Consider the following 27814-nt stretch of genomic DNA (forward strand, 5'->3'; position numbering starts at 1 on the left):
TCCTGGAGGAGGATGTTCCCGAGGCCAGCGAGGGGCTCCCGGGCCTGGGAGGGGGAGGGCTCGTGCCGGGCATCCTTAGGAGGGCGCAAAGGGTATTCCAGGAAGGAAGTTCTCGCCCGCCTCGAGGAGGAAGGGGGGCCCTTCGGCTTTATCAGGCCCTGGTGGGGACGTCGGGGGCTCCGTCCCTCGGGTGTCCGTGCAGGGGCGGCTCCTCTCTGCAGCGGGGAGCCCTCAGGGTAGGGTAGCCCCGGCGCGGTCGGTCTGGGGCCCCGGGGGATCCCTCGGGCACGTGCACCTCGGGAGTTGGGGGGGCCCCCGCGGGGCTGGAGGGAGGGAGCGGGGGAGGTCTGCGGTGCCTCTCCAGGGGGGATGCGGGGTGAGGGTGGGCCCCCGGTCCCCCCTGCCTCCTCCGCCCCCTGCCCCGCCCCGTGCGCCGAGCCGGGCCGGGCGGGGCGCGTGAGTAAGCGCCGGGCGGGGCGGGGCGGGGCCGGACAGGTCTGAGCAGGGCCGGGGGGAGGGGCAGGAGGAGGGGGAGGGGGAGGAGGAGGAGGAGCCCGAGCCGACAGAGAGCCCAGCCCTGGAGCCCGAGCCCGAGCGGCCGGAGCGGGGCTGCCGTGGGGTCCAGTCCGAGGAGGAGGCGGCGGCCGGGCCATGGCCGGGCCCCGGGCCGCGCTGCTGGCCTGGTGCCGTCAGCAGTGCCGCGGCTACCCCGGCGTGGAGATCCGGGACCTGAGCGGCTCCTTCCGGGACGGCCTGGCCTTCTGCGCCCTGCTGCACCGGCACCGGCCCGAGCTGCTGTGAGCGCGGGGGGATGGGGGCCGGGGAGCAGGAGGGGGGAGGGGGCAGTGCGCCCCCGCCTCGAGCCGGGGCCAGGCGGGCTGGGGACCCGGCCTGCGGGGCGGGGCTGCAGAGAGGCTCGTCAGTTTCGTTTGGTCCGGAGGCCGTGGGAACCGCGCGCGACCTCCCGGTGTGCGCCGAGCCGCGGGCCGGGGGGGGGGCGGCGACGGGGGCGCGGGACCCCTCCTGTGCCTTTGGGAGGGCGTGGGAGAGACTAGTGAGTGTGTGTAGTGTGCGAGCGTGAGTGTGTATGAGAGTGAGTGTGAGAGTGTGTGTGTGTGTGTGTGGTGACTGTGTGTGAGACTGTGGGAGTGTGACTGTGAGTGTGTGGGAGAGGGAGAGGTGCCGAGCCGCCCGTCAGGTTCCCGAAGCCTTGCTCAGATCCTCCGGCCGCTTCCCGAGGTCACTCTCCCCAGGTGGGTCAGCAGATGGGCTACCACCCGGAGGCAGGAGCAGCCCCAGCTCCAAGCAGGGGTTCGGAGATCTGGTCTAAACTCTGTATGTGCAGATGGGGCACCCAGGGCCCAAGGCAGAGGCTGCTGAGGCCAAACCCTGTGGGCCACAGATGGACTTAGTTTTAAAATCTAATGCTATCTACGTTTTATTGTAAATTTTTTTGGTTAAATATTTTCCAATTGGATTTTAATCTGACTTGGCTGCCCTCTGGAAGGTTGTAGGCAGTGTGTCCGACACCTCTGATGTAGAAGACAGAGTTTAAGATTTGGAGGAAGCCTCAGAGGCCACCCAGCATTTTACAGAGGGGGAAACTGAGGCCTGATGAGCCTGAATGGGTTCCTGAGGGTCCCAAGTGTCAGAAGTAGCGTTTGAACCCTGGGCGCTCTCGGAGGGAGTTGGGCTCCAGGGCTTCTGAAGGCCTTGCCAGCTGTGTGTAATTTTCTGTTTCCTTATCTGTAAAAATTCAAGGTTGGGTTAGATGCCTGGGAAGGCCTCTGAGCCTAAGACTGTGTTTAAAGTCACATGGCCCATTAGGGGCCAAACTGAGACCAGAACTCAGGTGCCCTGCTTGGTCCTTTGCACTGCCGATCAGGGTCTTAGAACCAGTCAATCTGGCACAGAGAAAGCACTTTGCTGGGGGGCCCAGGAACTCAGGGCCCTGCCATTAGCTTGCTGGGTGACATTGGGGAAGTCCCTTCCTCCTGTTCCTTAAGATTCTGAGATCAATAGCAGAGTTGGGCCAGAAAGGCTGACCCTTTGACCATCCTCATTCTCATGGACAAGGGCAAGAATCTGTGAGTGAATGAAGATAAAAATCCAGAATTCTGTGAGAGGAGGGAAGTCGTTTTATCTGGGCCTGTGTTTCTCCATCTGTAAAAGTGAGAGAGTTGGCCACTGAAGTCCTTTCCAACTCAATATCCTCAGATGCTGCTGATAAGCTTTCAGCTCCTGACCTGGACACCAGAGATACAAGGTGCCCAAGGGACCAAAGCATGGGAGTTAGGATCCAAACCCATGGCTTTCTTCTCACAGGTTTCCTCCTGCCTGAGGTCCCAGGAAGTATCAGAACCAGGTTGGCCCCTGGGATCTTCTGGTACTGTGCCAAGCCACACCAGGCTGTATGTCAGAGGTGCCAATGTGGATGCTCCCTGATGGTCTTCTGGCAGTAGGAGTCAGTGATTCTCTCTTGCCTTCCTTTCCCCCAGTGTCAAGTATCTAGTGTGAATGTGTGTATGTGAGTGTGTGTGTGTGTGTGTGTGTGTGTAAAAAGTTAGTTGGTTTCACAACATCTGGTTAAAGGGCACTTCTGTGCTCTGCTTCTACCAGGTGTATAGACCTCTTCTCCCTCCCTGGCTAGCCCTGGCATTCTTACCCCTGAACAAATGAACTGTTTGGGAAGGGGGAGGCTCCTCTGGGGTCTAGGCCCCTCCCACAGGGAGTGGTAGGCTGGGTCTGGGAGAGCCTTGAGTGAGACTTTGAAGGGCTGTGAAGGCCCCTGTCCTGCCCCTGTGGGTAAGGAGGAAATTTAGGCCAATATTGTCTTGGACAAAATAGTAAGGTGCAGTAAGGGGAGCAGATGAGAGCAGTCTGTGGGGCTCAAGGCTCCCTAGCACAGGGAGCTTGCTCTGGTTACAGACTGATGGGGGATCTAGCTGATGGAGAAATGTCTGTGTGCAGCCAGGTCTTGTATGGTGCGTGGCACATATGTGTTTGTGGGACAGGCTCAATTTTAGAGCAGGGACAGCAGCCAGGCCTCCAAGTCTTCCAATGTGCCTCTCACAACCCCATGCTGTGGGTTTTTTTCCCTTAATCTGGGTATACAGTTTGGGGACAGACACCTTGGCATGGTGACCTTGACGTCAGAAAGGCCTAGGTTCAAGTGCTTCCAGATACATATTGGCTGTAGGGCCCTGGGAGGGTGGATTAATGTCTCATGGCCCCCAGGAATTTATAGTCTAAGACAGTATTTGCAAGTGTTGTTGTACAGTCCTGTCTGACTCTCTGTGACTCCATTTGGAGTTTTCTTGGCGAAGATACTAAAGTGATTTGCCTTTCCCTGCTCCAGCTCACTTTACAGATGAGGAAACTGAGGCAAACAGGGTGAAGTGACTTGAGCCAGTCTGCATCAGTGGAGGGAGATTCCATACTGGGATGAGTTCCTGCTGTTGATAAAATGACAGGAAACCCTCCTTCTCCCCACCTTGGAAAACAAAATAAAAACCGAACAAGCCCGGATCTCGCCAGTTTAGGAAAGGAAACCAGGCTGGCTGGGGATGGATGGAGCTGCCCTGGGGCTTGGCGCAGTGCCCATTTATGTGCAGCCTGGTTAGTCTCCCAGGCCCCCCACACCAGGGCCTTACAAGGGCATTGCCTGATGTGGGGGGGCAGGGCTGGTTTCAGCTGCCCAGGATGGAGAGAAGCGAGGAGAGGGAGAGGCTTTGGAGCTGGGGGGGAGGGAGAGGGTCTAGGTGAGTGAGGCTCCAGGCTCAGCTGGAAAAACAGGCTGGGAAGGGGAGGTGTTTTCGGTGCCTCCCAGGGCTGGCAGAGACAGTCTCAGAATTCTAGGTCTGTTAACATAGAAGGCACCTGAGAGGGCTTTTGGGGCCAGATGCTCCCTGTACAGGTACAGAAACTGAACCAAGTGGCCCCAAAGCCACAGGAGGGGTATGAGGAGGATGGATGGGCTCCTCAGGCATCTCCATTCAGGGCAAGGGGTGGCAACTGTGTGAGTTAATTGATTAGAAGGAAGTGAAGTCCCACAAGCCCTCTTTGGGCCTCAGTTTCTTTAGCTGTAAAATGTTGTTGGAAAGAATTATCTCTAAGCTCCCTTCCACATCCCCTGTTCTAAGCTTCCTCCCAGCCCTGATACTCCCTGTTCTAAGATCCCCCTCAGCTCTGACATCTCCTGTTCCAAGGCCCCTCCCAGCTCTGACATCCCCTGTTCTAAGCTCCCCCCAGCTCTGACATCTCCTGTTCTAAGGCTGCTCCCAGCTCTGACATCCTGTTCTAAGCTCCCCCCAGCTCTGACATCCCCTGTTCTTAAGGACCAACCCCACCTTCCCCCTAGCTCTTACATTTCCTGTTCCAAAGACCCTTCCCAGCTTTGCCATTCTCTGTTCTAAGTCCCCTTCTAGCCCTGCCATTCTAAGGCCCTTCCTAGCTCTGACATTACCCATTCTCAGACCCCTCCTTCCCCAGAGAAACAGCAGCCCCTCTGTCCTGCCCTTGCCCTCCCCCCAATCATGCTCACACCTGATGGGGAGGGCCATCACCTGCAGACCTGTGGACCACATGGCAACCCTCCCCCCTCCGCCTGCCAGACCAGCTCAGTCTGGGCAGGGAGGATGAGACATACACAATTAAGTCAGAAAATGATGCAGGAGCCTGAGCATTCAAGTGCAGACAGCTGCTGGGGCTGTGGGGGATTAAGGACTGGAGAGCCTGGGCGGGTGCCTGCTTTGGGGGCTGGGCCAGGGCACTGAGGCCTTCCATGGGGCCCTTGGCCCCTTCTCATCCTTCCCTGTCCTGTGATGGGGAACTGAGTCAGGTAGCCCATCTAAGTGCACCGAGCAAAGACAGTTTAGAGATAGTGGAAGAAACAAACTGCTCACTCTGCTCTCCCCAGTCTAGAAGGGCTGTCACTGAAGCATTCTGGGCCTTGATTTCTTCCTCTGTAAAAAAAAAGGGGCTGGACTAAGTCTGATTATGTGACCCTCTGACTGAAGCTCCAAGGCCTATGAAAAACAGCTTTCTTCAAGTCTTGGCTGCCACTTTTTCCTGGAAGCCTTCCTGAATTGCCATCCCCACCTGACCCCCAGCTAAAAGGGGCCTACCTTTCCTCTACTCTTCCTGAATCTGGAGCCCTGCTAACAGCTCCCATCACTGCCAAACTCAGTGTAGTAGCCCCCTGGAAGGGACCCCCAGACACCATCAGATCCAAGCAGAATCATGCTTATAGGGTTAGGAAACAAGGTGCATTTATTAAGCACCTCCTATGTGCCAGATGCTTCTGAATGTTTTACAAGGGTCTCATTTGATGCTTACAAGCATCCTGGGAGGTAGGTGCAGTTTTTGTTTTCATTTTACAATTGAGGAAACTGAGGTAGACTGCAATTAAGTGACTTGCCCAGAGTCAGCTAGTAAATGTCAGAGGCTGGATTTGAACTCTGGTCTTTCTGACTCTAGGCCTGGGATCATAGATAAACAGAGCTGGAAGGGGCCTTGGAGGCCATTTAGTCTAAACTCATGTTACAGATGAAGACACTGAGACCCAGGGAGAGAGAGAAATGACTTGTCCAAGGTCCCACAATTTGAATTCAATTGGTCTAAATCTATGTGCTTTTCTCTGCATCAAGCTTCTTAAGAGACAGGCCTGGCCCTTGTTTATCTCAGGATCTCCCTCGACCAAGCCAGGCCCTTGCACCTTAGCTGCCTAATCAGGGTTTTCCAATCCGGATTCTCCCGGAGAACCCACCTTCCTTCTGGTAAAGAGCTTCTGCCCTTCCCTGACTGCAGTGACCAGTCTGAAAAAAGGGGGTAGAGAGGTGGTAAGGGCTCAGGGGGCCCTCAGAGGCCCAGGTCGGAGCTTCTAGTCACCAAAGGGAGACAGGAGCAGGAGGTGATGCTGGGCAGGATGTGAGCCAGGACACCAGGGTCCATGTCCTGGGCTGCTCTGGACTCATGGTCAGAGTTTAGAAGCACTGACTCCCAGTTCTCAGATCCCTCGGGGGTGGAATGAGATGATGGATGTCCCTGAAATACTAGAATGATTTCTCATGTTCATGGAAGCCATGATATCCCCTCTTTTAAGGCCCCCCTCCCTAGCTCTGATATCCCCTGTTCTCAGGCCCCTCCCAGGCCTGACACTCCTTGTTCTCAGGCCCCCCCAGCCCTGATACCCCCTGCTCTCAGGCCCCCCAGGGCTGACACCCCCTGTTCTCAGGCCCCTCTCATCTCTGACACCCCCTGTTCTCAGGCCCCTCCCAGCCCTGATACCCCCTGTTCTCAGGCCCCTCCCAGCCCTGACACCCCCTGTTCTCAGGCCCCTCCCATCTCTGACATCCCCTGTTCTCAGGCCCCTCCCATCTCTGACACCCCCTGTTCTCAGGCCCCCCCAGGGCTCACATCCCCTGTTCTCAGGCCCTCCAGGGCTGATACCCTCTGTTCTCAGGTCCCTCCCAGCCCTGATACCCCCTGTTCTCAGGCCCCCCAGGGCTGACACCCCCTGTTCTCAGGCCCCTCCCATCTCTGACATCCCCTGTTCTCAGGCCCCTCCCATCTTTGACCTTTTGTGTTCCAAGGTCTTCTATGGTCTAATATTCTGTGCCCTAAGGACTCTTCTACCTCTAAAGTTGTGTGTGTTTAGGATAGTCAGGGTTTCTTCCTCTAGGCTTTATACAAATGGGAAGGGATCTGTAAGTGCCAGGTGCACCCGCTGCAACTGGCAGGTCCCTGACTCCCCCATCCCTACCAAACCTGCTGAGTCCTGTCCAGCCCATCCCTTACTCTCACCTTTGTCTGTTCCAGAGATTTTGACTCGCTCTCCAAGGACAATGTCTATGAAAATAACCGCCTGGTGAGTCCCAGACAGAAGGGCCTAGAACAAAAGTGGGAGAGAAGGCGGGGGTCCTCTTGGGATCTGGGGCAGCCCCTCCCTGCCTCCATGGTGCCCCTCAGCCTGGCTCTGGGCTCTGGATGCTGGGGACTGAAGTGGCTCCTGGGGTGGGGTCTCTGATGGGAGTGCCCTGCTCCCCTCTTCTCTTCCTTTGTCCCCACCCCCTCTAGGTGTCTGAGAAAGCAGGCTGTTCAGTTCTTCCCAGAAGCAGCCCTCCCCATCCTCTCCTGGCTGCAGGGTGGATGTAGACAGTGATGTTTGTGGGGCTGGGAGCCAAGGAGAGCCCTGGCAGGGATCAGGTGGGGGATAGGGGGCCAGGAGCCGTGTTTCAGGCTGACTCTTGTCTCCCTCTAGGCGTTTGAGGTGGCAGAGCGGGAGCTGGGTATCCCAGCCCTACTGGATCCCAATGATATGGTGTCCATGAGTGTGCCCGACTGCCTGAGCATCATGACCTATGTGTCTCAGTATTATAACCATTTTACCAGCTCCAGCCAAGGTGAGTGCCCAGGCTCCTCCCAGGCTCACTCTGGGGTCTCTCACTGCCCATTCATCCTCAGGGTGGGCCCCTTGCCCATTTCCAAAGGCTTCCCTTGATCCCCCATTCCCCTCTTTGGAATGTGGAAGAGGGGGTTGGCGGAGGGTAGGGGGAGGGATTTCCTAGGGTAGTGTCCAGATGGAAGATCTGATCTGGGCTGGGACCCACTATGTGCTAGGCACTGTGCTCATCACTGGGGGGACAAAGAAAGGCCATGGGGAGGAGGGGACTGATAATCAGGACACTGTGGGGCCTGCTGGGGTCATCGGGGGTCATCTTGTCCAACGCCCTGTCCGAAGCATGCATCCCCCTCCTCCACATTCAGACAAATAGTCCGTCACTTGAGGTTGTTTGTTCTTTTGGGGTTTTGTTCCCTTTGCCCACTTCTGGAAGTGTCATGGACAGAACACTGTCTCTGGGGTCATGAGACCTGGGTTCAGGTCTCACCTCTGATTGCCCAGTGTGACCTGGGCCAATCCCTTGACCTCCTTTGGCCTTAGTTTCCTCATCTGTAAAGGTCCCTTCTATCTGTCTGGCTCCACTCCTGTTCTCCATGGCAGCTCTGGGGGACCCTGAGGACCCCCTTGGCCTTCATCACTCTCCTCTCCCTGGGGGTGGAGTGTTCTTCCCCTTGGAAGGGGAGGAGAGGGTGCATCTGGACTCCAGACCTTGGGCCCCTGGCCCCACCTCCATGAGCAGCAGTCTGAGGTCTCTGCCAGCAGCTGGTTCCCTCTTGGTCTTTCCCCAGCCAGTGCCTCTCCACCTAGGAAATACCCGGACACTCCTTCCTCTTCCTCCCCTGAAGCAGCTCCCAGCACCGACGCTGAAGGTAGCAGGATCCAGGTGGGTCACAGGTGCCCCTCCTTGGGGCCATCTGAGGGGGATGAAGGGAATGTTGAAGGAGGTTCCCTGGGGATGGGGTGAGGCCAGAAGGTCCCCCTGCTCCCCAGGGTGAGGGAGGCCAGTGGGCTCACTTCCCCTATGGGCCTGGGAGCTCAGGCGTGACATTCCCAGGGGAATTCCCACTTCTTGGGCAGAAGCAGGTTTGGCAAAGGGCACAGTCAGTCAGGGCCAGGGGTTTCTCTGCCCTGGACCCACTGCACTGGCAGGTGGGCCATGCCTCGAACCCTTCTCAGAGCAATATTTTTAAATACACAAAATCAAATACAGTGGATTGGAAGGGCAGTAATCTCATTGAAGTGCCATTAAGAAGTGTTCTGATGAGCTCCCAGACCCCAGGTTCTGCTATGCAGACCCTGACTGGGGCCAGCACGGACGCTCACTTTGCACCTGTCCCTTCTTGGGGGGCCTCTCTCTGCCTCAGCGCCAATTTTGCCCCAGTTCAGGGGTCACCTCTGCTAGCTTCAGCCCTCAATCGCATCCCATCTGTTTCTCCCCAACCCAGTTCTCCTGGGAGGCCCTGTGTTGTGTAGCTCTCCAGCCATAGAGGCAGGAATACCCTCCTTTGATGTAGGCTGACTTTGTGATGCCCACTTCCCTTGTCTGGGCCTCAGCTTCCTGAGGGACTCCCTCCCAGACCTAGAGCTAGGATCCTACTCGTGCAACTGTGGGTGAGTCATGTAGTGACCTCCCCTCTCTGGGCCTCAGTTTCCTTGTTTGTAAAATGGGGGTGTGTGTGGGATTTTCACTTTACCCCTCAGCATCCCTCAGGTAGTTCTCTGGGTCTGCAGTGGTATCAGGACACTGCCCCTCTGCAAGCATGGGTCCAGTGGCCCAGAGATGCACTATGTGAGTTCTCTGGCCCAGTGTCTCCTTCCCTCAATAAACTGCACCCCATGAGGACAAGGACTAGACTAGGCCTCCCTGTCTGCATCCAGGAGGAGGGCAATGCATGTTTGCTGAATGGATGAGCCTTGAATGTGCTGGGCAGGACCCCTGGGCAGCTGGGAGCAGGTGGTGGGGCTCTGACCTCACCCCTGGGGTCTAGGGGTGGGTGAGGTGACTTTGACCTCAGCCCCGGGGGGCTGGCTCTCTTCCCCAGGAGGAGCGGGGGGCAGTACCTGAAAGTCTGGCAGAGCAGGGCATCCCCAGCAGCTCCTGTACGGCCTGTCAGCTGCACGTCCACCTGGTGCAGCGGTACCTGGTGGAGGGCAAGCTCTATCACCGCCAGTGCTTCAGGTGAGCATGGAGAAGTGGGCTGGCAAGCATGCGTCTTTGGGGTGGGCCACACACCTCCTGGTTGTCCGGGTTCAACCCACCCCAGAGATCCTTGGCTACATGTGACGTCTCTGGGGGTGGCAACTTGGGGATGGAGATCCCTTGCTGCTTTTTGGGCAGTGCTGAACTTGGAGACCCAGCTTTGAGTCCAAGGTCCTAGGCTCTGCTGAATGAAGGGATTGACTTCAGTGACCTTGGAAGTTCCTCCAGATTGTCCATCCCCTGATGGGGGCCCCTGCTCTTTGACTCCTGGGGCCAGGGCATTACCCTGGCTCACTACTGTCTCTCTCCTGCAGATGTAAGGAGTGCTCCAGCACCCTGCTTCCTGGAGCCTACAAGAACGGGCCAGAGGCAGGCACGTTTGTGTGCACCCGGCACCGGGGCAAACTGACCTCTTTGGGGTGGACAGAGGGCAGGCCCAGAACAGCCCCGCAGCACCCAGAGGTGGCAGATGGGACAGAGGCAGCTGGCATAGGGGAGGATGGTGAAGATCCTTTGATTTCCAGGAGGGATAGGGAGGAACCAAAGCCTAGCTCCAAGCCCCTGCCTCAGACTGTATCCAAGCCCCCGCTCCCCAGCAAGCCACAGGAGCTGGCCTCTCCACCAGCCATCCGGCCGACCCCTGCCCCACGGAAAGTCTCGGAGACATCTGCCTCATCCGCTAGCCCCCAGCCAGTCCCTCGACCCCGCTCCAGTGTGCAGGGGGAGAGCCCCGGAGAGCAGGGTGGCTGCCTAGTGAATGGTGAGTAGATCTGACCTGGGCACATGCCCAATGACCTTTGTGTAATTCGTCTGGCAAGTCTCCATTAGCGCCTTTGGTCTCTACCCCAGCATGGTGAGGGGAGGAGGGTGAACATTGTCATCTTCCCTCCACTGACTGGGAAACTGAGGCTCAAGTAAAGTCATTGTCCAGAATGATGGGGTTGGATGTGCGTCTTGGGGCACTGAGCGCCTGGATATGGGAGTCTGGCTGGACTCTGGATTCTCCCCAGAATTTAGATATCGCTTTAGGGGCTGGGGACAGGGAGAGGGTCAAGACCATTGAGCTCCTGGGTTCGAGACAGCAGCTCTACTCTGACTTGGCACATTAGAGTGAAGGCTGTATGGGTGTTAGTGAGGGATCAGGCGTGACTTGGGCTCAGCTGGTCCCAGCTCCAGGGCTGGCTGTCTCCCCACCTTTCTCTCCACGGCCCTCTCCCCTTTCCTTCTTTCCTTCTCCTCCATGTCTGTTTCTTCCTCCTCTTCCCTCTTCTCTCTTGTTTCTGTCCCTTTCCCTCTCTCTTCTGACTTTCCCCTCCCCTTTTTTCTCTCCTCTCCTCCTTCCTTCTTTCTCTCTCCTCTTGTCTTCTCACCTTCCTGGCCTCCAGTCTCCCCTGGGTGGAAGCACCATGTGCTTGGTTGGTTGTGCCCACCATGGCCCTACTGCCATGGGAGGCTTTGGTGCCCCCTGGTGGGCTCGCAGGCCACAGCCATCCCATGGCTCACTGGCACTGGCCTGTTCCCAATTTAGAGCCCAATGCCCAAGGGACCCTTGAGGAGGCCCAGGTCTGGAGTTGGAAGGAACTTTTGACGCCTCCTTGTTCTCCCCTCTGCCCCCATAAGGCCGAAGAGGCCCAGCGATATAGGGAACTGGAAGGGCCTCAGGTTCGGTAGTCCAACCCCCTTATTTTACAGGGGAGGAAACTGAGGCAGGATTTGAACTCAGGTCTTCCAGGAGCCAGACTCAGCCATCCATCCTGGGGCCACTCAGCTGCTTCTAGTTAATTCTTCCCCCTCCATGATTCCGTATTACTTTGCAGTCTATACTTACTTCTATGTGTGCTAGCCACATCCCCCAGCAGTACACTCCTGGAGAGCAGGGGCTGTTCTACTCATCTCGAGGTTCCTGGTGGGCCTGGCACACAGCAGCTCCCAAATAAATAACACTTGTTTAATGGATGATCAGATTCCACCCTCCCACCCCCACCCTCATTCCCACTTTACAGATGAAAAGACTGAATCCCAGAGAGTTGGGGTTTGCCCAGGTGCCCGGGTAGACTCATAGATTTAGTGTTGGGAAAGCTTTTTCAGCCAGCCCCTTCCTCTGCCTGAGGAGGACCCTGAGCACGTGTGGTGACTTGGTGGCTCTGGCCCTGAGCTTGCTCCCGTGCCAGAGTGGCTGGCACAGACTTCCCTCTGCTTGTTCTTCTTCCGCCCCTCCCCCAGGGCCCAGTACACCAAGTGACAGCCAAGAGCTGGCAGCTTGACCAGCTCACAAGTCCTCTTCTACATTTTCAGCAGCCAGTTTTTGATGCCGTCGCTTGCCCGGCCATGGTTCTGACTAAAGCTGTTTCTTTGGGGTTGCTGGGAGCTGATGCCCGCTCCTGGCCGGCATTTTTCTTTTTCTTTTGCTTGGAGACCTGTGATTTCATTGATGTGGGGAGATCCTAGCCAAGAGATTTGCTTCCTGGCTGCCCATGGGCACCTGCTCTGTGATGTAGACGCAGCGAGTTGCTGGGGGAACTGAGAGGTTAACTTGTCTGGGGCCCCTGAGTCAGTGTGGCAAGAGTGAGGACTTGAACCCAGGACTCTGGCCTTGGTCCATTGGGTCATATTGTCTGCAGACATTGTGGCAGAAGGAGTCAGACTTGTCCTGAGAGGCCTGAGGTTCTCATGGCGGCACTATGTGATCTTGGGTCACTTGCCTGTCATCCATCTCTAGAATCTTAGAGCCTGGGCTTCCTCTGACCTCCCTGCCCCCTGGTAGTCCCCAGCCTTCTCTCTGCCTCAGTGGTGTTGTGACATCTTGACTGATTGGGCTCTGTCCTTCCTCAATGATGCAGGCTGGCCAGTCCCTTCTGGTGGCCGGTGTAAGGGAGTATCATAGCTGGTGCCCTCCTCCTCAGGGGCAGAGGGGAGTGAAGTGAGGCTAACTCAGCCAGCCTCCCTCCGTCCTCTGGGAGCTGAACTGGGACACCAAATCCCCTGGGCTTCTGCTTAGAACTGGGAGGGGTGGGGGTGGCTAAAAGCGGATGCCTCTGGGTGTGGGGACCTGGATTTCATTTCTTATTTGCAACATAGATTAGGTTTGCAGGCATCCCTGATTTCCAGGGAACATCTCTTCATCTCAGCTTCTGGGGGAATGCTGTGACTTGGGGGGCTTCCATCCTTTCCAGACCAGGAAGTTGCTATAGGGATAGAAGCCTGTGACCTCACAGGGGGAGAGTCCCCCCCTCCAGGAAACACAGGTTTCTGGACCATGGGTGGAGGGGTCTGCTCACTACAGCCAATGAACACCTGTCTTTTTCTTACTTTCCACCTAGGAAGGGTGCATGAAACCAGCCCCCCGGTCCCCACACCAAGAGGGACACCCAAGGCCTCAGAGCGGTATGTTCTCTAGCCTATCCCCCAAGTCATTGATTGGTGAGGGGGACCCATACTTCAGGGGGCTGCCCTGAATCCTGAGCCCCTTCAGGGCCAGGGGCCTGGGAGAGATGGACCTGGACTTGGGGAGCTGAGTCCTCCTTATGTCTTTAGGAAACAGGAGCCTGGGAGCTTTTCTTTTTCATGTCTGTTCAAGAGACAGGCTTATCTGAGAAAGGCTCCCTGGGGGCCCTGCTTCTGGACGTGGCTATTGACCCCTGTGCCAGTCTACAAGATACATCTAGCCAGCGGGTGTTAGGAGACTGGAAGGGCCCGGGGTCTGGGTCCAGCAATGGACCCTGCTGGCCAAGGACCCGTGGGACTCGGGCCGAATGGGTCTCATTTCCGGAAGGCTGGCCCCCAGTACCTCCTGAAGGCATGGAGCCATTCAGCCTGTGTCAGTGGGGAGGGGTGGGTGTGCCCACGCTGATGAAACAAGAGGGGGATTGACCAGCCAGGATCAGAGTTATGGAAAGGGAGGAGGGGCCACAGGTGAATGTGTCTCCTGGAAAGGCTTCCCTAGTGGAGGTCCAGTGGAGGCTGGCCTGGTGGGGGGCACTAAGGTTGACCTAGACTCTGGAAGGATGTGGTCCAGCTGCCTTCAGGCATGTGAAGGGACATCCTGAGGAGGTGCATTCTGCTGGTTCTGCATGGCCCAGAGAAGGGAACTGGGAGCAACGGGCAGAAGGTACAGAGGGGCTGATTTCCACTTCTGTTAGGAAGACGCCCCCAGACTAAGGCTGGTCCACCGTTCTTCAGGGAGAACTCCTGTGGTGCTGCTAGGCCAGCTGCCCCCCCACAGCCTCTGGGATTTTGCCAGGAGCATCTTCCTTCCTCCCTTCCTCTGTTTGGCATCACAACTGGGCCCTGTCTGGCATCCTATCCTCCCTGGACTTTACTCCTCTTCAGACCAGACTGGCCTCCTCATTCTTCCTCACTCATCCCTCACCTCCTTGCCTTTGCTGAGTCTGGCCCCCTGGCTCTTCTTTCTTTCCCCTACCTCAGATTCCTTGGTTTCCACAGCTTTTGTGATCCCCTTGTCATTACTCAGGCTACTAATTAGTGCCCAGCCTTTCAGAATCAGCCTGTGTTCATTTTGTGCCTGTTCTAAATGGGGTAAGGGCTGGGTCTGTGATGCCACTGATATCCCAAGTGAGAGGTTCCATTATACCAAAGCAGGTCTGTGCCTTCTTAGGACATAATAGTCCTAAAGAATTGCCCAGGGGGAGAAGTTAAGTGACTTGCCCAGGGTCATACAGTCTGTATGTGGCAGAGGTGGAACTGGAACCCAGGTCTTCCTGAGTGGAGGCCGGCTCCCAGTGGACGACACCATGATGCGCTTGTGTTGTCTGCGTGTGTGTTTATTTATGTGTCTTCCAACAAAACATAAGCTCCTGGAGGGCAGGGACTGCATCACTTATTTTGTAGTCCTAGTGCTTGGCACATAGGTGTTTCACAAGTGCTGGTTGATGGATAGGTTAATTTTTACTTCCTCCCAGAGCTGTCATCCTCAAGAAGAAGGACCCCCCGTGGATCACCCTAGTGCAGGCAGAGCCCAAGAAGAAGCCAGCCCCACTCCCACCCGGCAGCCGCCCGCAGACACCCTTGCGGGCCTCTGAGGAGGAAGAGAGCCGAGGAGAATCGAGCCTGGCCATGGAGCCAGAGAGCCGGCCAGCTGCACAAGAGCCCAAGCCCTACAACCCCTTTGAGGATGAAGAGGAAGACAAAGAAGCAGCAGCCCCGCCTACCCCAGCCCCTGCCGAGCAAACCCCCAAGACTCTGCATCCCTGGTATGGCATCACCCCCACCAGCAGCCCCCGCACCAAAAAGCGGCCAGCTCCGCGAGCACCCAGCGCTTCCCCGCTTGGTGAGTCCCTGCTCTACTCTCTGATCTGCTCCTCCTACTTCTCATGTGGCCTTCTGGGCTCTGTCTCCTGAGCTGGACAGAAGCAAGAGCTCAAGACTCAGTGAGTCCTGGGGTTTGAGAGCCAGGCCCTGTTCCCTTGCCTTGACTGGGGTCATGTCCCTGTGGCTCCCTGGTATAGCTAGTCTGAGACTGTTTCTGTGGTCACCTGGTATGGCTAGTCCATGGCTCTATCCCCCTGACTTCCCAGTATGGTCAGTCTTGGGTTCTGTTCCCACAGCCCCCTGGTGTGGCCAGTCTGCTTCTGAGCAGTCTGGGGAAGTCATTCCCCCAGGGGAGGCCTCGGCACCTTCTTCTTGCTCCATTGGGTGCCAGTTATCCAACAGAACATTGCCCAGTCACTCAGACCTCCCTTCTTGTCCATCCTGGTGAGAGAAGGCATCCAGGCAGTGTGGACGATCTCCAAGCAGGGCTCCTCCAAAGCTGCTTTTCATTTGGTTCCCCCAGCCAGGTCACTAAAAGACAAAAGGACTTAGCCTCAGAAGGCCAGACTGGGGGCAGTGAGGGGAAGTTGCATGATGGCAGGCTTGAGGTCAATGGAAGGGTAAGAAATCCATGTAACCAGAGCCATGAGAGGGCAATGCCCTGTCCTGGGAAAGGTGGTCCTCCAAGCAGAGACTGGATGGTCAGCGGCAGAAGGAATTCCAATGCATTCTGCCATATATGTTGGCCTTGAGGCCCTGGGAGACCTTGTCAAGAATGCCCCGTGTGAAGCCCCTCTCAAGCCCCCTCACTTAGTGTTGTTTTGTAGGTATTTTTATCTATTTCTCTCACTCTCCCTCCCTCCTCCTCTCTTCTCTGTTTTTGTTGATGTCTCTCCCTTCTACCTGAGTTCAAATCTAACGTCAGACACCAGCTGTATGACCCTTTCATTGTCACTTAATCCTGTTTGCCTCAGTTTCCTCATCTGTAAAATAAGCTGGAGAAGGAAGTTGCAAACCTTGCCAGTATCTCTGCCAAGAAAATTCCCAAATGGGTTCAGAGTTGGACATGACTGAACAATGAGTAAATAACAAAAACATCTCTCTCTCTCTCCATCCCCTCTCTGTCTCTCTCTCTGTCTCTGTCTCTCTGTCTCTGTCTCTCTCCCCCCCCTTTCTCTGTCTCTCTCTCTCTGTGTCTCTCTCTCTCTTTCTCTGTCTCTCTCTCTCTCTCTGTCTCTCTCTCTCTTTCTCTGTCTCTCTCTGTCTCTCTCTCTTTCTCTGTCTCTCTCTCTGTCTCTCTCTTTCTCTGTCTCTCTCTGTCTCTCTCTCTCTTTCTCTGTCTCTCTCTCCCCTCTCTCTGTCTCTCTCTCTGTCTCTGTCTCTCTCTCCCTCTCCCCTCTCTCTCTTTTTCTCTGTCTCTCTCTCTGTCTCTCCCTCTCTCGCTCTCTCTGTCTCTGTCTCTGTCTCTGTCTGTCTCTGTCTCTCTGTCTCTGTTTCTCTGTCTCTGTCTCTCTCTGTCTCTGTTTCTGTCTCTCTGTCTCTCTCTCTCCATCCCCTCTCTGTCTCTCTCCATTGCCTCTCTGTCTCTCTGTGTGTCTCTCTATCTCTCTCTCTGTCTCTTTCTGTCTCTCTCTGTCTCTGTCTCTCTCTGTCTCTGTCTCTCTCTCTCTGTCTCTCTCCCTCCTTCTCTCTAACACACACACATATACACACGCACCCCTCCCTCAGTTAAAGAGTTGCCCCGGCACTTTCCCCCCACATGCTGTGAGGTGGCTAACAACAGTGACTGTACTCATTTTCCACATGAGGAAGCTGTGTCTCAGAGCTCTCAAGCAGTTTGCTGGTGATCCCAAAGCTAGTCCGAGTCAAAGCTGTTGCCACCATGGCCATCCTGTCTCGCCCTCCCCTCATGCCTGGCACTCCTTTAGAGTCTGCTCTCAATGTATGTAAAGGTTCCCTTTGCCAAGAGAATAGCAGCTTGTTGAGGGGTGGGATCAGGGTCCAGCCCAGTGCTCAGCACACAGTAAGTGCTTAATAAATACTTACTTATTAGTTGACTAATTGGTGGAATTGAATTCAAAAGTCAGTAGCATCTACTAAGGTCTTTGCAACTGCTGCTGCCCTCAGGGGCCTTTCATTCTCAGTGTTCCACCTTCCCCTGTGACACAAATTCACTTGGATTTTCTTTTTTTTAAAAAACACCTCATGAAACTTTTATTTTAACATCACCTTCATTTATAGTTCTCTCCACCCCCCCACCCCCCAAATCCCTTGTAAAAATAGAAAAGGAAAAGTTAGTTCCACTAACTATCAGGATTTTGGCAGTATATGCAGTATTCTACAGCCCTAGCCCCCCACCTCTGCCAAGGAGGAACGGAGGCCTGTTAGCTCGTCTCTTTTTCTGGGCCCAAATTGGCTATCGCCACACAGGCCCAGCAGGCATTTCTTAAGCACTTGCTGTATGCTGGGCAGGACAGGGCTGAGTGCTGGGGATACTGAGACAAACCCAAGCCAGCTCCTGCCCTCAGGGAGTTTCCAATCTTTCCTCCAACACCACACTCTTTGCCAGAGCTTGTACCATTTGGGGTAGGGGGAGGGAAACACAGTTTGTCGTGGTGGGAGATGGAAGAATTTTTAAAGCCAAGGTTTTTAAAGATTGTATCTAGTCACTAATGAAATAGTGCCAAAGCTGGAGCAAGGCGTGGGTAGTCTGGTGGGGCTTCCTGCCCGTGTCCTGAAGGGTTAAGATCCTAGAACCCCAGAGCTAGAGGCCCCTGGGCCCAGCCCTCCGTTATTTTTCTGTGGCCCCCCAGAGAAGAGACCATCCACAGGCAGGCTGGACCTTCTGCATCCATCCTTGTATAGAGCCTAGAGCTGGAAGGGACCCCAGAGGCTATGGAGGCCAATCTCCCACTTTACAGATGGGGAAACTGAGGTACAGAGCAGTGATTGCCCATGATCACATGAGGAGAGGTAGGATTTGAATCCAGGTCCTCTAGTCCCTGATCCAGGGCTCTTCACGCTATGTTAGGCTGCCTTCCAAAGGTTCTGGGCATCCCTTGCCCTATAACCCCAAACTCCTCACTCTCTTCATCCCCCTCTCCTTGTCCCCACAGCTCTGCACCCTGCCGGTCTCCCTACACCTCGACTCTCTCACTCAGAGCCGCCCTCTTCGACCCCATCACCGGCCCTCAGTGTGGAGAGCCTGTCCTCGGAGGGCTCGGTTCTGGCCCCTGGGGAGCTGGAGCCCCCCTCGGTGCCCAAGAGTTCCTCTGAGCCCACTGTCCACGGCCCTGGGGCCCCCGCCAGCCTCTCAGCCACATCTTCTCTCTCCTCCTCCGAAGAGATAGCCCAGCCCTCCCTGGACCAAGCCTCCGCCAGCCCTTCTGCCAGCTGTGCCCAGGTCACCCCGGGCCCACAGCCTGCCAAGCCCTGTGTCGGGGCTGCCCCCACCCCACTCCTGTTAGTTGCAGAGAGGAGCCCTCCATCCCCTCAGCTGCAGGTGAAGGTGAGTCTGGCCCTGGCCGATTGTCCCCTCCCACCCCCAGGCAGCTGTTAGCCCAAAGGCAGCTGGGCCTCTGGGCCAGGCTGTGACTGAGAAGATGCACATGAAGACCTAGCTCTGCCACTTAACTGTGTACTCTTGGGAAAGTCCCCCCTACCCCCATGTGCCTCAGTTTCCTCATGTGCAAAGTAGGGATAGTGATAGCTCTTACTTCTCCTGCTTGTGGGGGTCCAGTGGAGCACTGTAAAGTGCCTTGTGAACCCTCAAGTGGAGTTATCCTTAGCTCTGCTGGGTGTGGGACCCTAAGGAAGCCTGGTGGTGAGACCCAGCACCAGGAACAGGATTTCCCTTTTATAGGGAGGGAATAGAGACTCTGAGATTCTCTGAATGTGTCCATGGCAAGGCCTTTCACAGTCCCGAGTCTGAGAGAGAGCCTGGGCCTTTTCTGTCTGCTCTGGGGCCAGGGGTCAGAAAGCTGGACTCATTCAGGATGTCCGAGGTTCGAGTCCTGCTGGCACACACACTGGCTGTCAGACCCTGGGCCAATCACTTCATCTCTCAGTGGCCCTGACAAATCTCTGAGACTAGCCATTACTGAGGAGCTGCTCTCTGCATAGGCGAAGGGAGCTTCCCTATGCTGGAGAAGACACAAGTTTGCATCAAGAAGAGATCGGGTATTCACAGCCTGTGGTCTGGGGCTGCAGGGGCTTGGAGAGTCAGCACTCGCATTTTACAGACCAGGAGACTGAGGCCCAGGCTGGTTGTATGACTTAGCGCTCAAGGGCATAGCCCATTCATTCTCTCTGCCTCTTCTCTTCCCTCCCTCCCCTTCTCCCCTCCCCTCCTTCCTCCTTCCCTCCCTCTGTCCCTCCCCTAGCCTGAATTTCTCCTCTAAGATAAACCTGAGGGAGCACAGGATGAGGTGCTCATATGGGGCCTGATCCATTGTCCTGTTTGATCAGACTTGGAAAGGGCTCAGATAGTGTTGACATAGCAGTGGGGGTACATGCCTTTGTCCCTAGCACCCGGGGCCAGGTGCCTCCACCAGCCACTGGGGGCTGGCTCCTGCGATCCCCACACCCCAAGAGGTGCTTGCAGGGCTTTCCTCCCTCCTCGGGGGGCAGACTTCCTGCCCAGGAGCCTCAGGGACCTCAGGGTCAGAGCCTTCCCCCTCATTGTCCTGAGGAGGAAACTGAGGCCCAGAAAGGGGTCATCCTGGCAGTCAATGACAGGATCATAGAGGGAGAACTGCCTGCCAAGGGCCACCCTCCTCCAGGGGAGGGGAGAGACAAGATTTGAACCCAGGGCCTCTGTTCACAGGCCAGGCCCGGATTTCTGTAGTCCTGTGGGTGGAGTCTTCTCCAGTCTGAGGTTAGGTTGTTCACCCCCAGTTTTGGCTTTAGGAAGGAAGGAGAGAAGGACAGAGAGAAGAAGAGAAGGAAGGAAGGAAAGATTAATTTAAGCACCTACTATGTGCCCAGCACTGGGCTGAGAGCTGTACACACATTCTGTCCTGGAAAGCATGTCCTAATAGTACCTCATTTTACAGTTGAGGAAACTGAAGCAGGAAGAGGAGAGAAGCTGGTTGTTGAAGCCCAATGGGCATTCGCAGCAGGGCTGGGCACTCTCCCAAAAGGAGTGTCCCGGGGAGGGGTCTCTGGAGAGGGCTCAAACCGCCCAGGTCAGCAGTAAATGAGGTTCCTCTAGGAGGGAGGTCCCCCTGGGTGGAGGCAGGGGAGCAGCAGGAGGGCCTTCGTGGCCCTGGTGCCCAGAACCAAGCTGTAGGACGGAGTGGGGATGAGGCAGAGTGGGGAGCAGGGTCTCCTGGAAACTGCTGGGGTGTGTGTGTGTGTGTGTGGGGGGGTCTTCCTGGGAGCACCTAGAACCTGCTGGTCAGAGCAGGGGGGGGCCCAGGAGTAGACAAAAGACCAGATTCGAATCCCACCTTTCCTATTTTGTCTTCCTCCTCCTGCTCTCCTCCCTGTGTAACCTTGAGCAGTCACTCTGTGAGCATGTATTAGACACTTACTGTGTGCCAGGCTCCGTGTTAGGTTCTGAGCATGCCAATACCACATCAGCAGCCCTGCTCTCAAGGGGCTTGTTTTCTCCCAGGAGAGATGCCACACTCGACAGATAATTAGATGAGTCAGTTGCCTTTGGGGGCAGGTGCTGTGGCTTGGGGGGATCCTGACCCTGGAGTTCAGCTTAGGATGAGAAGCCAAGGAGGGGGGGGTCATCCTGGGGGGAATGGAGGGTCCTGGTCAGGTCACAGGGCCAAGATGGCTGGCCTGGGGGACAAGGAGGGGTGGGGAGGGTTGGGGGGGGAGATTGTCAGAGGTACTAGGGAGCCACTGCAGCTCCCAGAGCTGAGGAGTGACTTGCTGGGTCAGCTCTCTAGAAGAGCACCACCAGGTCTGTCCAGAAAGCGAAGTCTCAGTTGGCAGAGGAGCCGCCCATGCTCGTCTCCCCGTTTGCTCCCATCCAGCTCTTCTGTCTGGTTGCTTTCAGTCCTCCTGCAAAGAGAATCCCTTTAATCGGAAAGCATCACCCATGTCCTCCCCAACCGTGAAGAAGACCCAGAGAGGAGGCAAGCCTGTGCGGCCCCCAGCCCCCGGACATGGCTTCCCCCTCATCAAACGAAAGGTACTGGGCCGGGGGGGGAGGCTCCCTTTGGCGACCATCCTCGAAGGGACTTCTGTGAACGTGGGCTGTAGCCACAGTGTGGGAACTTAGCCTCAGGGTGTGTCCAGCCAAGAATGAAAGAGCATTTATGAAGTGCCAACTGTATGCCTAGTACCGTGCTGTGCTTTGTTGGGGAGATAGCAACCCTGGAGCCAGCTGATGGGTTCACAGGCCTGGGGGCAGCCAGCTACTAAATGTACTGGAAGCTAGATTCGAACTCAGACTCACGGTGCCTCTCACTTAGTCTCTTCTTTCCTCCTATCATTAAGGATGCTTTTGTTCCAGAGCATTCTAGAGTGAGCTGGACATGGGTGCTAGGTTTGCCCTAGCTGTGGCTGGCTCCTAGGGCTCAGTGACCAGACAGATGGTGGGCCAGCTGGAGAAGAGGACTTCTTCCCCTCCCCCTTCCCCTTCCCCTTTCCTCTCCCTTTCCCCTCCCCCTCCCACTTCTCCCACCCCCTTCTCCTTCCCCTTCCCCCTTGCCCCTCCCTGGGTCCTCACCCAGGGGCCTTTTGGGGCAGGTCCAAGCTGACCAGTACATTCCAGAGGAGGATCTCTACGGAGAGATGGATGTCATTGAGCGGCAGCTGGACCAGCTGGAGCATCGCGGGGTGGCCCTGGAGGAGAGACTCCGCAGTGGGCAAAACGGTAGGTGGGGGAGGCTGGGACTGTGACAGAGGGGAGTCCAGGTCCCATCCCTGGTGCTCCCATGCCTGGGATCACTGTCCAGCATGGGGAAGAAGTATTGCCTGGGGCATAGAATTCCCTTCCCTTGGTGCCTGGCTGGCCCATCTGGGGTGGGGTGACCTCCTGAAACAAACCAGGTCTGTCAGGGGTGCTTCCAGATGCTCCCCTCCCCTCAGAATCCGTAGTCCCCTTGAGGCTGGCACTGTGATGCCTGCCCAGATCCCTGGGCCTGGCAACTGCTTTCCAGTGTCAGCCTCCAGATGTGGCTCTGTGGGAGGCCCATCTGCCATGGGCAGTGACCCTGGGCCTTTGAGGCTGGCCCCTGGCCTCAGGCTGTGTGTTCCCCTTTGTAGTTGGCCATGAAGATGACCTTCTGGTTGACTGGTTCAAGCTTATTCACGAGAAGCACATGCTGGTCCGGCGGGAGTCGGAGCTCATCTACGTGTGAGTTCACTGATGATGGTGGCCCCTGCCTGCTCCCTTGGGTCATCCCCTAAGCTCTGGGGCCAGGAGGGAGCACCCCCAGGCCTCCTGACCTTCCAGGCCAGAGACCCAGAGACCTAGAAGGAGATTGAGAGAGAACAGAGATCTCTCCACAGCTGTCTCTCTACCTCTGTATCTCTCTGCCACAGCCATCCACGTGAAGATCTGCCCTTGGCCATTTTTGTTTGCCTGTTTTTACATCATCTTTACTTGCTTCCCAGGGAGCCAGGGCCTGTGTAGGGATAGACTAGACTGTGCTGGTTTTGGTATGGGGAACTCCCAGGGGAGGAAACTTCCTGTGCAAATGCGTGTTACCACCTACTCTGCAGCATCTAGCCCTAGACTTTGCCTTGAGCACTGAGAAGTCAGAGGCACAATTCAAACCCAGATCTTCCTGGTTTGCCTCCCATTCCTTGTAACAAAGAGTAAGAAGAAAGGTGGAACAAACCATTTCCTAGCCTTGACAGTGTGTGTGCAGCCTCTGTGCCTTTCCAGAGAGGGGCAGCTGCTGGATTCTTGTCCCTGGCCAGTCCCTCCCACCAGGCATCCCCTCCAGCTCTTGGCCTCTTCTCTCTGTCCCTGGCAGCTTCAAGCAGCAGAATCTGGAGCAGCGCCAGGCTGACGTGGAGTACGAGCTGCGGTGTCTCCTCAACAAACCAGGTGAGTGTGGCCCCCCGGCTCGGTGCCAGGGCCAGAACCCCCTTGCTTCAGAGCTGGGGCTGAAGAAGGCTGAATGGAAATAAAGAAGGCACTGGACTCAGGAGTCAGGAAGACCTGGGTGCAAATTTTGCCTCATATCCTTATTAGTGGTGTGACCCTGAGCATGTCCCCTAACCTCACTAGTGAAATGGGGAAATTGGGATCCGAGGACCCCAAGATGTAGTTTGTAAGCCCGGTGATTTTGTCCAGTTGCACAGCTGGCATGTAGCTAGAGCTGGGACCCAGGCGTGGCTTCCTTGTTTCCCCCAACTCCCATGCCCATGGCCTTTCCCCCAGGCCATGCTGCTTAGTTTAGATAGGGAGCTCTCCATTGCTGGAAGTATCCAAGGGCAGACCCAGAGAGACCGCCTGTTGGAGGTGTTGCTGGAGGGGGCCCTGCTTTCCTCCAGCATGGGTTAGACAGATGGTCTTGGAGATGTCTCTTCTTGATCTGAGCTTCTGTTGCTCTCTCCTCCCTCTGTGGGCAGATAAAGACTGGACGGAGGAAGACCACGGAAGGGAGAAAGTACTCATGCAGGAGCTGGTGACCCTCATTGAGCAGCGCAATGCCATAGTGAACTGCTTGGATGAAGACCGGCAGAGGTGAGGCTGAGGGGCAGGGAGAGTGGACCTTGTGTTCCCAGTGACGGGGAGGGGGGCAAATGGTGAGCTCCTCCCCTCTTCTGACTCCCCCCAGCTGCTTGTGTCTGCAAGTTGGGTCCCCTGGGGATGGCTACTCCAGGTTCAAGAAATTCTCTGGGTTCATGCTCCTGAGCCCCCATCAGTGTGTACCTTGCCTCTAGTCAATCCCAGGTGACAGCAGGCTTGGTGCAAAGGCATTTACTGAAAGGATATAGACAGAACCCTAATGACAAGACATCTCCTTGTTCCTCTCCTCTGGGCGATTGGCACCTGGGAACCTTTGTTTTTACATTCTGGCCATGGTTTCTTGAGGAATGTAGTTGATGGTGCAAAAGGAGAGGGAGAGGATCCTTCCTCTCATTGCTCGCAGCAGATAAAGGGCTGAGTCTCAGACACCAGTGAGGCATCACTGCCGTTTCTCAAAGGCTCCCCAGGGCACCTCCGGGTAATCTTGAGACACCACGACCAGCCAGCACCGACCACAGGTTCTTCACACAGGGCATTGTCCTTCAATTTTCTAATCTGTGAAATAAAGGGGTTGTACTTACACATGACCTCCAGTGTTCGTGTTGAGCTCTAAATCCTCTGATTTAATACTTAAAACTGCACTAAGACTGTTGGGAAATTTGGTATTTATTGAAAGGCAGCTATGTGGTGCTGTAGTGCACAGAGTGCTGGGCCTGAAGTCAATAAGACTCATCTTCCTGAGCTCAAATCTTCCCTAACACACTTCCTAGCTGTGTGACCTTGAGCAGGTCACTTAACTCCATTTTTTGCCTCAGTTTCCTCACCTGTATAATGAGCTGGAGAAGGAAATGGCAAGCCACTCCATTAACCCCAAATGGTGTCATGAAGAGTCAGACCCAACTGAAATGACTAAACAACAACAAGAAAAGTATTTTTTGAGTGAATGAATAACCCATATGACCTTGGGCAAGTTATAGATCACCCTTATAGGACTCAGTTTCCTGCTCTCTTGGACCAGATCAGGGGGTCCTTCATCTTTTTAGTATCCCAGACTCCTGGCAAATGGGTGACATATATGTTCCACTTCTCAGAATCAGGTTTTCAGATTCATTCCACAGCATTACAAGGGAAAGCAATCATACCAAAAAGTCTCTGTCCCTGTCTCTCCCCCTCTATCTCTCTATCCATTCATTCATCCTTAAAAAGCAAGGCCGTGGACGCCAGGTTAAAAATCCCTGCCCTAGATGGTCTGGAAGGGCCCTCCCAGCTCCAACATTCTGTCCTCTACTTTTTAGCTGGGCAGCTGACTCTGAGCCCCAGTTTCCCTCTCCGTGAATTGTCAGTGCGGCCCCTCCTCGCCTCTCTCCCAAGGTCTCCCAAGAGACCTCATCTCTGATGGCCCTTCTAGCATGGAAGGAGCAGTGCTGGGTTTTATTGTAGTTCCTTCTCTCCCTCGATGACTTTCTCTCACCCCCGTCCTGTTCTTATTGAACTCAGGGAAGAAGAGGAGGACAAGATGTTGGAAGCCATGATCAGGAAGAAAGGTGAGTGGGTCTCGGGGGCTCCCATTCTCTGATCAGGACCCTTGGGGGTCTTGTACCCCATCCTTAATGGGGAAGCTGATGCCTGGCTGCGCGTTGGCCCTTGAGTAGTCAGGGGCCTGGGTCTGGGTGTGGTGACCTTAAGGGAGTGTGTGAGTGTGAGTGTAGTGTGTAAGTGTGTATGTATGTGTAGTATGTGTGTGTAAATGTAGTATGAGTGTAGTGTGTGCATGAGTGTAGTGTGAGTAGCGTGTGTGTGTAGTATGTAAGAGTGTAGTATGTAAGAGTGTGTGTATGTGTAGTGTGTGTGTAAATGTAGTATGAGTGTAGTGTGTGTGTGTGTAGTGTGAGTGTAGTGTGTGCGTGAGTGTAGTGTGAGTAGTGTGTGAGTGTAGTGTGTAAGAGTGTAGTATGTAAGAGTATGTGTGTATGTGTAGTGTGTGTGTGTAAATGTAGTATGAGTGTAGTGTGTGTGAGTATAGTGTGTGCGTGAGTGTAGTGTGAGTAGTATGTGTGTGAGTATAGTGTGTGTGTGTGTGTGTGCTTATCTATTCACACCTACGCCTACACCTACACACACACACATATGTATATGCATGTCTGTTGTGAATGTGTGGGGACATCTGGATAGTACAATGAATAGAACACTGTATCTGGAATCAGGAAGACCTGAGTTTAAATCTAGCTTCAGGCACTTACCTGGGCAAGGCAGTTAACCCTGTTTACCTCAGTCTCCTCATCTGTAAAATGGAGGTTGTAACAGCACCTACCTACCCTGCAGGGTTGTTGTGAGGATCCAGCATGCCCACGGTGCTGATGCCCTTCCTCCCCCTGTATCGAGGCAGATGAGTATATAGAGAACGCAGACAGAACCACATCATTATGGGGATGGGGTCTGTGAGGCCGCCTGGCCCCTGAGCTGGCTCCTCACCCTCCCATGCTGGCGGGGAAGCTGTGCGCCTCTGCACCGCTGGTACCAGCTGTGTCCTCTCCTCCCTGGCCCCCCCCCCCTACAGAGTTTCACAAGGAAGCCGACCCCAGCATGAAGAAGAAAGGCAAATTTAAGACCATGAAGGTGCTGAAGATGTTGGGAAACAAACATGATTCTAAGAGCAAGTCCCCCAAGGAGAAGAGCTAGGAGCAGTGTGGAGACATGCGTGTGGCTGCCTGTTCCGGTCAGCCCACTGGCGCCCTCCCTGCTCGGACCAGCTCTTGTTCTTCCTGCCCTTGTGGGGCTTGCGAGAGCAGCGAGGATGTCAGAGGGTAGCCCCTGTGAGGCTTCTCCTTTCTCTCCATCCTCAGGCTGAGTTGGGCCAAAGAGCCCCCCTTTTCTTTTCCGTGGATGTGGGTGTCAGGGTGCGCAGCAGCGGGAAGTAGACACTATTTATTCAGCGGTGTTTTCATGGGTGTTGTTACTGTTCTTACTGTTATAATTGACTCATGGAGTGGTCAGAGGTCTGGGGCTGCCCCTGGGCCCCCTTCTTTACTCTGCCCCTCCCCCAGCCTCACTTCTCTGAAGGGTCAGTGCTTCCCAAGCTTCCCATGGTTGAGGCCTCAGGCAGAAGTGCCCCCCCTTCCTCCCCAACACAGGCACACAGACACATGCACGCATAAACACACAGACATGTTTGTGTGCATGCACAGACATGTGCACACAGACATGCACACACATACATGGACGTTAACATGTGCACGCATACATATACGTATATACACACAGACATGTTCATGCACACACATGCACACAGACGTGCACACACACATATATGCAGATACATGTGCACACACATCCCACAGGAGCTATTTATTTAGTGATCAGGTGGGGGCTGCCTCAGTTGGTCTCATAGCAGAGGGAGGGATAGAAGGGGCTACCAGGAGATTCCTTCTCACAGCTCTGGAAGGCCACAGGAAGTGGTTCCTCACAGTCAATCCCTCTCCCGTCTCCTGATAGCTTTTCAGTTCCTCCTGTCCCACAGAGAGCTCCTGGCCAGAGCCTGGCTCTTGCCAATCCCTGTCACTTGGGTCCTAATTGTCATGTGTCACAGGTGTAGCCGATGGCTTCTTCCACTTCATTATAGGCAGGGGAGCCCCCAAGAATGGATCTGTTCAAGAAGGGGAAGGGTCCCTTGTTCTCTGAGTTCTCCTCTTGTCCTGCTCAGCTTCTCCAGAGCCAGTATCTTCACTCTCCATAGCTGGGCTGGCCCAGTGACCTCTAGGGCCCTGCTGGCACGGCCATAGAGCTCAGTGAAAGGTCACACTGTATTATCTTGGGGATGTCTTTTCCCCAAAATAAATGGAACCTAATTAAATTTGCCACCCAGTGAATCCCCCTGGTGATTTGTTCATCAGGCTGCTTTAACTTCTGGCCTCCACTTGCTATCACAATGTTGGGCAGCTGTGGATGAGGGAGCTCAGTGGTGCTCAGTCTCCCCCTACTCCCATCCCATGCTGAGATGTCCTTGCTGAATGTGCCACCCTTCCGATTGCCTGGTGTGCCCCAATGCCACATCAACCAGGCGAGCATTCCTGTTGACCCCTGTCTCTTGTCTTCACCTGAGGCCAACCCTTGTTGGCCAGAGGCTCAGACTGGCAGGATTTGAAGATTGGAGTCAGGGTGAGGAGGGACCTCTGAGATCAATCAAGCTGATCTTAGGATGTCAGAATTGGAAGGGAATTTGGAGGCCATCTGATCCTATACAAACCCAATGGAGAATTGGTATCCTTGACACATACTGCTC

At 55.3% G+C, this 27814-nt stretch overlaps 1 protein-coding gene across 6 annotated transcripts; it reads left to right on the top strand.

The window, feature by feature from the left end:
• Positions 1 to 27392, top strand: MICALL1 (MICAL like 1). Of its 6 annotated transcripts, none has more exons than XM_072656050.1 (16): positions 1 to 236; positions 6820 to 6868; positions 7262 to 7403; positions 8191 to 8285; positions 9418 to 9581; positions 9917 to 10362; positions 12923 to 12986; positions 14522 to 14889; positions 17987 to 18378; positions 20884 to 21018; positions 21579 to 21705; positions 22098 to 22188; positions 22814 to 22887; positions 23415 to 23529; positions 25033 to 25079; positions 26093 to 27392. In XM_072656050.1, the coding sequence occupies exons 1-16, from the start codon at positions 13 to 15 to the stop codon at positions 26212 to 26214; spliced, it is 2655 nt and encodes an 884-aa protein (XP_072512151.1). In that variant the 5' UTR covers positions 1 to 12; the 3' UTR covers positions 26215 to 27392. The 6 variants fall into 6 exon arrangements, with proteins under 6 accessions (XP_072512151.1, XP_072512153.1, XP_072512152.1 ...); XM_072656052.1 differs by having other exon boundaries at positions 9445 to 9581; XM_072656055.1 differs by lacking the exon at positions 1 to 236 and adding an exon at positions 563 to 797.
• Positions 27393 to 27814: the final 422 nt, after the last annotated feature.

Source organism: Notamacropus eugenii, chromosome 3 (assembly GCF_028372415.1).
Source record: "Notamacropus eugenii isolate mMacEug1 chromosome 3, mMacEug1.pri_v2, whole genome shotgun sequence".
In the NCBI taxonomy this organism is placed as follows: Eukaryota; Metazoa; Chordata; class Mammalia; order Diprotodontia; family Macropodidae; genus Notamacropus; species Notamacropus eugenii.

Bases quoted from the DNA above. Each gene is read 5' to 3' on its own strand.
- MICALL1 (XM_072656050.1), top strand. From the start codon at position 13: ATGTTCCCGAGGCCAGCGAGGGGCTCCCGGGCCTGGGAGGGGGAGGGC. The intron at 237-6,819 runs GTAGGGTAGCCC...TGTCTGTTCCAG, and splicing joins TGCAGCGGGGAGCCCTCAGG to AGATTTTGACTCGCTCTCCA. The intron at 21,706-22,097 runs GTAGGTGGGGGA...TCCCCTTTGTAG, and splicing joins ACTCCGCAGTGGGCAAAACG to TTGGCCATGAAGATGACCTT.